Here is an 8,493-nt window from a genome sequence, read left to right as displayed (position 1 = left end):
ACTCAGAAATCCACCTGCCTCTGCCTCCGGAGTGCTGGGATTAAAGGCGTGAGCCACCACGCCCAGCTAATTTCTGACTTTTCTTGGCTCTGTTCCCCCATGTTGAAATACACATTCTTTTCTCACTGAGGTAATACAGCCCCCAATAGAGATCCATGTCTTAATCCCTAGATCAATTGTGACTGTATGAAGCATTTTGAGATGGAGAAATTATGCTGAATTATCCAGCTGGGTCCTAAATACAAATCACCGGAAAGGGGCAGAACTAGGTGGCACAAATGGAAGAGGAGAAATGTGACTACAGAGACAAAGATTATGGTTACGTGCTCACAGACCAAGGACATCCAACAGCCACCAGAAGCTAGAAGCCACCAGAAGCTCCCTTAAAGCTCCTAGAGGGACACTGGCCCAGTCAATGTTCTAATCTTGGCTGATTGGTATTGATTTTGGATTTATAGACTCTAGCTATGACAACGTTAATTTCTTTTTTGTGTGTTTGTTTCTGCATGCTAGGGATTGGCTGAATGGTCTCCTGCATGCTATGCGAGTGTTACATCCCCAACCTTAAATTTCTGAATGATTTTTTAGGCAGGATCCCACAATGTAACCCCGGTTAGCCTGGAATTTTCGAAGTAGACCAGGCTGGCCCTGAACTCACAGAGATCCATGTCTTCCTCTGCCTCCTGGGTACTGAGATTAAAGGTGTGCACAAACACACTCACTGGTCAAATTTCTCTTTTAAGTGACCAGTTTTGGGAGTGATGTGTTAGTTACAATAGGAAACTAATACAGTTATACACCAGGAGAAGAGTGTTATTGAGAAAAACATCTAAAATACATCTTTTAAACAGGTAGAGGCTAGAACTCTGTTGAGAAACATGACTTTAAAATTCTAGATTGCCTAAAACAAACTGTAGAAACATGGATATTGAGGCCAATTTGAGAGGAATATGGTAGAAAAAGTCAATGGATCATGTTAGATAATTCATACATCAGGAGACAGCTTATATAAATATGACCATTACAGGTGTTGATAAAGAGGGATCAAAAGAAAATGAGGAACGCAATATTACAAAGCATAGAAGGTGCTGGAGAGATGGCTCAGTGATTGAGAGCACTTGATCTACTTGATCTTGCAGAGGACTGAGTTCTCAATACCTACACCAAGCACGTCACAACTGTTTATAACTCTGCTCCAGAGATCTTCTAGCTTCTAAGGGAACTTACATACACATGTACGTACGTGCACACACACACATACACAGTTAATTAAAATAATAGAAAAGCAAATCTTTAAAAGAAAGGCTGGAGATGTACCTCAATTGGTAAAGTTCTTTCCTAAAAGTTACAAAAGGAAAGAAACTCATCTCTGTGAGTTCGATCCCCAGCACTGCACAAAAATAGGTGCAGTGGCACACATCTGTTGTTTTGTTTTGTTTTTTGAGACAGGGTTTCTCTGTGTAGTCCTGGCTGTCCTGGAACTCAACTCTGTAGACCAGGCTGGCTTCGAACTCAGAAATCCACCTGCCTCTGCCTCCCAAGTGCTAGTATTATAGGCGTGACCACCACCACTGCTGGGTAGTGGCACACATCTGTAATCCCAGAAACTGGGAGATAAGAAAAGGAAGACCAGGAGTTCAAGGTCATCCTGAACTAGAGAGCAAATCTAAACTCAGCCTGGGCTACAAAAGGCCTTATTTCAAAAACAAAACAAACAAAACTCAAATGAAATCAAAACAAAAAATCTTCCCCAATAGTCCCCCCCTAGAGATGGCTTACCTATTTTGTGGGTTCTTCTTTTTTCCACCCTTGTTTCACCCCCTATCACTAGATTGGAGGGAAAGATTAATTAGAGGGTGGGGAGAGATAGAGATCCCTGAACCTAATGTCTTTCCTTTTGTTTCTTCTTTGAGCACAAGTACTAACAAACTGCAACCAATCCCTGAACAACCACTAACCAGGCCTACTGGGGCTCTAGCATTTATATACCCTCTGAAAAGTTCCCAGAATTCCAAATACCACACAATCACAGAAACTACCTGCCTCTGGCAAAACCATACCTCTGCTAGAGCATGAGACGCATCAGAGTCACCTGCTATGGTCAGTTGGAAGCAGCCCCATATCCCCACAGCTGAGATTAAAATGAAAACATAGTCTTATAATATTTTTGTGATTTTTTAAAGAAACCAAATTTTCAAAATTATCACTACAACACCCCCCAAAGAAATTCAAGACCCAAAGTATCCAACAGCTGGGCATGGTGGCCAAGGCAGAAGGATCAGGAATACAAGAACAACTTCAACTATCAAGTGATACATAAAACCTTGTCTCAAAAAAAAAAAAATCTCACAAACTGGGCGTGGTGGCCCACACCTTTAATCCCAGCATTTGGGAGGCAGAGGTAGAGGCAGGTGGATTTCTGAGTTTGAGGCCAGCCTGGTCTACAAAGTGAGTTCTAGGACAGCCAGGGCTACACAGAGAAACCCTGTCTCGAAAAACAAACAAAAAAAACAAGACTAGCTCTAAGTGTCCCTCCTCCCCCGCCCCCCCCCAAAAAAAAACCAAACAAATAAAAAAAGAGGCCATGAATGTGAAGAGCAGGAAGGGGTATATGGAAGGGTTTGGAGGAAGGAAAAGGAAAGGAGCAACATAATTGAATTGCAATCTCAAAAATTCTTTAATTTAATAAAATCAAAGGTCAAAAGCATCCAACAGCCAGGTATGGTGAGGCATGCCTCTAATTCCAACATAATAGAGATTAAACTAGGATTGTAGTGAGTTCAAAGCCAGTCTAGTATTGTTGGGAACAAGCAAAAGAAACTTACTCTAAGTACTACCATTTTGTTTTCAGATTCCATTTAATCATAGGGAAAAACTAAATTCAGTCCCAGGTCCTAGGGGAGCTGGAGACTTCCCTAGAGCTGAACAGCTTCTTTTGGAAACAGGTGTCTGAGTCCAGATATCTCAGGGACAACGTGTCCATCTTGCTGGCAGGGTCAAAAAAGTCCATGTTCCCAGGCCTAGGAACGGACACCTATCCCACTTCTCTAAATGTTTCCTTCTTATTTCTTTTATTTCTTATTATTTCTTTTATTGTCTGTTAACCGGTAAAGAATATAGAAATTGCTGTTATCCCAACAGTGCTGCCTTATCTGCTCTCCATGGTAGAGGCTATACATGATTTGGCAAAGACTTGATGTACTAGAGTGGGGAAATACCCAGGGGAGGCATCCTCTCAGAGGTTGGAAAGGGTCTTAGTGAGGGGGAATGGGGAACAGCACTTGAAATGTTAATTAGGTAATTAATTAAAAACAAAAACAAAAAAAGAAATTGCTTTTATCTAAACTAAGGTGTATACGCTGTAAAAATATATAACTAATTGCCTGTTATGCTAGAATTAACTACATGCAGCTGATTCACTCACTTATCTTCTTATCACTCTGAGCTTTGGACCGAATGTCTAACAGAATGAATTAAGAACCTTGAAGCCAGGCACTCTGAATATGGCCCAGTCTCCAATGGTACTCCCTTGCTTAACCCATAATGTCAAGATACAATTGGATAACACTGCAGTTCCCTACCAGCTCTCCCCTTGCTTTGTGTTCCCATCCTTTAGAACTGTTGAACTTCTGGGACACAGTTCAGATCTGGAACTGGCCGCCTCCCTGAGCACTCAGAAAATAAAGTGTTTCCAGCTTCCACTGGAAGCCAACATTATGTGCAAGGCCAAGGGCTTCATTTCCAGCATCTGCCTAGGTCCCCAAGTCAGCCTACTGGCAAAATTTCACAACTTTAGCTACAGGGGATCCGATATCTTCTTCTGGCCTTGGGCATCTGCACTACATGGCAGACACACAGATACAGGCATTCACAAACATTGAAAATAAACAAATCTCCGGGCATGATGGCACACACCTTTAATCCCAGCACTCGGGAGGCAGAGGCAGGTGGATTTCTGAGTTCGAGGCCAGCCTGGTCTACAAAGTGAGTTCCAGGACAGTCAGGGCTATACAGAGAAACCCTGTCTTGAAATACCCCCCCACACCCGCCAAAAAAAATCTTCTAAAACTGCTTATCAATTTTGGCTACTTCTTTGTGTAGTTTTTTGTTTGTTTGTTTGTTTGTTTAGTTTCCTAATTGTTCAATCATATCAACTATAGATCATATTCTCTTATCTGATAATTGACAATATTTTTTAAGATTTATTTTTATGGACTGGAGAGATGGCTCAGTGGTTAAGAGCACCAACTGCTCTTCCAGAGGTCCTGAGTTTAATTCCCAGCAACCACATTATCTCAACCATCTGTAATGGAATCTGATGCCCTCTTCTGCTGTGTCTGAAGACAGCTACAATGTACTCATATATGTAAAATAAATAAATAAATAAATCTTTTTAAAAAAAGATTTATTTTTTTATTTATGTGTATGAGTATTTTGCCTGTACAGATTGTATGTTTACCACACGTGTTCCAGGTGCTCTTGGACAGCAGAAGATGGTGTCAGATGCCTTGGAGTAAGATTTACAGATGGCTATGAGCCACAATGTGTGTTCAGGTAACTAACCTTGGATCCTCTGAAAGAGTAGTGAGTGCTCTTAACTACTGAGCCATCTCTCCAACGCCATTGTTTAGCTTTATTTTCTAGTCTTTTGAGACAGGGTCTCTCTACGTAGCCCTGTCTGTTCTGGAACTCCCCTTTGTAGGCCATGCTGTCCTCAGAGGTCTGCCTGCCTTGGCCAGGCTTATTTCTTTTGTTACTGTATTAGTTCAATGGCATCTTAGAAATCTGCAAGCATCTCAAAACCAAACAGAAAAGGCTTTATGAAAGGAAGAAAGAAAACAGGTATGGTGTTGCGCACCTTACTTTCAACACTGGCAGAGGAAGATGGATCTCTATGAGTTTGAGGCCAGCCTGCTCTACATAGTGAGTTTCAGGCCATCCAGAGCTACATACTGACACTCTGGCTCAAAAAAAGTAAGTAAGATGGAGGCATGCAGCCTGGAGAGATGGTTCAGTGGTTAAGAGCACTGACTGCACAGGGAGTGGTGGCGCAAGCCTTTAATCCCAGCACTTGGAAGGCAAAGGCAGCTACAGTGTACTTATACATAATAAATAAATAAATAAATAAATAAATAAATAAATAAATAAATAAATAAATAGGCTATGGAAACAGTATTTTAAAAAAAAAAAAGTCAGGCAGTGGTAGTGCATACCTTTAATCCCAGCACTTGGAGGGCAGAGGCAGGCAGATTTCTGAGTTCGAGGCCAGCCTGGTCTACAGAGTTCCAGGACAGCCAGGGATACACAGAGAAACTCTGTCTCCAAAAACCAAAACAAACAAACAACAACAAAAAAAACCAAACCCAAACAACAACAACAAAAAAAGATGGAGGCAATTAGAGATAAATCAAATATGTAGGAAGCAACTATATAAAAAAAGTAAAATGAATCGTGAATTTTGACAGGAAATTAATCCCTCTGAGATATATTCAATTTCAAAGGAGTTTTGTTCTTGAAAATTCGTCATTTTTGTTTTCCCAGACAAGGTTTTTCTGCATAATAGTCTTGACTATCCTGGAACTCCCTTTATAGAACAAGCTGACCTTAAATTCACAAGAGATCTGTCTGCTGTGCCTTCGACTTCTGGAATAAAGGCAAGTTAGACCAGTAAATTTATTTTCTGTACACTCTCAGAAGTTTCCAGCCATGCTGTCACATTTCAAAACCAATGCTCCTGCAAACCACAACAAAATAAAACTATTATGGGCTGGAGAGATGGCTCAGTGGTTAAGAGCACTGACTGCTCTTCCAGAGATCCTGCACTCAATTCCCAGCAACCACATGGTGGCTCACAGTCATCTGTAATAGCATCTAAAGCCCTCTTCTGGTGTGTCTGAAGACAGGAACATACTGTATACTCACATACATAAAACAAATAAATAAATCCTTTTTTAAAAAAGCTATTGTGATTCTAATTGGTTCTGTATTTATAACTTTTCTTTCCAGTCAAAGTCTTTCTTATTTTTGTTTTTGTTTTTGAGACAGGGTTTCTCTGTGTAGCCCTGGCTGTCCTGGAACTCACTTTGTAGACCAGGCTGGCCTCGAACTCAAAAATCCACCTGCTTCTGGAGTGCTGGGATTAAAGGTGTGTGCCACCACGCCCGGCAGGAACCGGTAACATTTCTGATACTCCCTCTACATTCTTTCTTTGGGGCATTAATTCTGAGAACAGAGACTCCATAAACTGAAGTAGGCCAAATCAGGAATAGCTGTCATTTTCCCCTCTGCATCCAAAGACCAGTGAACACATCTGCACGTAACTGCTTTTCTTTTTCTTCTAATAAAACCCTGTTCATTCTCTACCTTGCAGAAAGCATTAGTTCCCTTGCCCTTTGAAATCTTGGAAACGTTTTTGCAAGTTTTGCATTAAGCTGCAAAATAATTCAGAGTTCAAAAAGGATGGGCAGAAGATTACAAATTAGCACTTGAAATCAAACTTTTGGGGAAAAACAAAACAGTTTACAGTAATACCTTTTTTAAAAAAGTGGATCTTTAGAAAACGTTAACCTTACTGCTTAGGAACAGTGAACGGAAACCCAAAAGGCTAAGGTAGCCTCGCCACAGCTGTCACCCACGCCCCATGACTTCCTCCACAGATCTTTGGTCTCCAGTATGGAATCACCTACAATAGTGAAACACCCACTGCCAGGGACTTTAGCATCCTGACCTAAGTCCGAAACTATGACCCCTCCTCTTTTCCTCTGCTCCACCCAACCCCTCACCCGGCAACTACACAAGTTCGGTGACTGCCCAGATGCTAGTCCTGTCCGGCATAAAACCCCTCCTTATTCGTGACCCCAGTCAGTGTCAGAGCTCTTGACGGTGGTGCTGCCAGGTGGGCTCTGAGGGCTTAAGCAGGAACTGCGGGTGCAGAAGCGTAGCAGCATCTGGTAAAACCGGAGCTGCTCGCGGGGGGGGGGGGGAGGATGGGGGGGATTTAGGGCCTCTGCGCCCTGAGACTTGAGTCAAGCTCCTAGCCTGCCTGCTCTATGAGGTGACATAAGCCCAGAGGCTGGGGCAGAGCGACGCAGACACCATGCTGTCTGCCATCTCCTGCCCCCGAGAAACCCTATTAAGGAAAATGGGGTAACCAGGAGCATGAATGCGCATCCTTCCAAGATGGCGGTTTTGGTAGATTCTCCCTAGGGGCCAGCCACCTTCCTAGTCTGACGAAAATCACCGAAGAACCTCGGAGAGCCCGCCTCTCCTCCGATTAGCACCCTCACACAGATAGAGTGTACGTGCACTGTTACTATTGGCGAACGATAGCTTGCTTGCTGGCACTGAGCATGTGCCCAGTGAGTCCAGAGATGCAAAGACCCCTCCCTCCAAGCAGTGTAGGGGCCTAGGTTTAACAGATTTAGGTCTAGTTAAGCACTGAGATAAGATTTTTACTTGGTCCTGAGAGGCTGTGCCAGAGCCTAACCAATACAGATGCGGATGCACGCAGCCAACCATCGGACTGAGCACGGGGACCCCAACGGAGGAATTAGGGGAAGGACTGAAAGAGCTGAAGGGGTTTGCAACCCCACAGAAAGAACAATTATCAACCAACCACCCCCCATCCCCAAAGCTCCCAGGGACTAAACCACCAACCAAAGAGTACACATGGAGGGAGCCAGGGCTCCAGCTGCATATGTAGCAGAGGATTACCTTATCTGGCTTCAGTGGGAGGGCAGCCCCTTGGTCCTTTGGAGGCTCCATGATCCAGCGTAGGGAAATGCAAGGGCGGTGAGGCGGGAGGGGAGGGGAGGAAAGGGAGGGAGGGGAGGGGTGAGGAGGGGTGGGAGGCTTGGGGAGCATACTCACAGAATCAGGGGGGAGGGGGCTGGGATAGGGGGGGTTAACTTGTAAGGGGAATAACATTTGAAATTTAAATAAATAAAACAACCAATAAAACAAAATAAAATATTTTTAAAAAAATCTTTACTTGGGGGTGTTGGAAAATGGATTTGAAGTTTCTCAGACGTCCCTGGTGGGAAGGTAACAGTGAGTTGACTGGGGTTGGTGGGTTAGTGATGTAGTCATTTAGTGTCTAGGATGGGAAGGGAACCTGGAATAAGTGACCCAAGGTCTTTAGGGTGTTGTGTATCTATGAGTGCGCATGAAAAGCCCTGGATTCATTGCAAGGTGAGTGATAGGTCTTTGAAGTGTGGGCTTTGGTTCATTTGGTGTATTTTGGAGGGAAACTGCCAGGAGTCTATGGAGTCAGATCTGCACCATGTAGGGGTCAATAACAAGTGATCCTTATTTCTGAGGTACTTTTTTTTTTTTTTTAAGTTTTAACTTGGCTGGTCCTTACATATATTTGCCCTGTTATAAATTGCTGCCCTTGATTATATCTGCCCCTTCATTTCTTTTGCTTTTTTTCCTTAATATTTTATTCTTACCCAGGACCTTGAACATGCTAGTTAGGTTCTCTTAGAAATTTTG

The 8,493-nt window shown here is 43.0% G+C and overlaps 1 protein-coding gene across 1 annotated transcript in view; it reads right to left on the bottom strand.

Annotated features, from left to right (window-relative positions):
• The window catches only part of Araf (A-Raf proto-oncogene, serine/threonine kinase), a 59,866-nt gene extending 52,080 nt beyond the window's left edge, over positions 1 to 7,786 (bottom strand). The window contains exon 1 of the mRNA XM_029473177.1: positions 7,714 to 7,786. Coding sequence (XP_029329037.1) covers positions 7,714 to 7,764 — 51 coding nt within the window. The 5' untranslated portion in view covers positions 7,765 to 7,786. The remainder of the gene's footprint in view (positions 1 to 7,713) is intronic.
• Between the last annotated feature and the right edge of the window lie 707 nt (positions 7,787 to 8,493).

The sequence above is a fragment of the Mus caroli genome, chromosome X (genome assembly GCF_900094665.2).
Source record: "Mus caroli chromosome X, CAROLI_EIJ_v1.1, whole genome shotgun sequence".
Classification (NCBI taxonomy): domain Eukaryota; kingdom Metazoa; phylum Chordata; class Mammalia; order Rodentia; family Muridae; genus Mus; species Mus caroli.
Note: the sequence above shows the minus strand (reverse complement) of the source record. Positions and strands in the feature narration are given on the sequence as shown.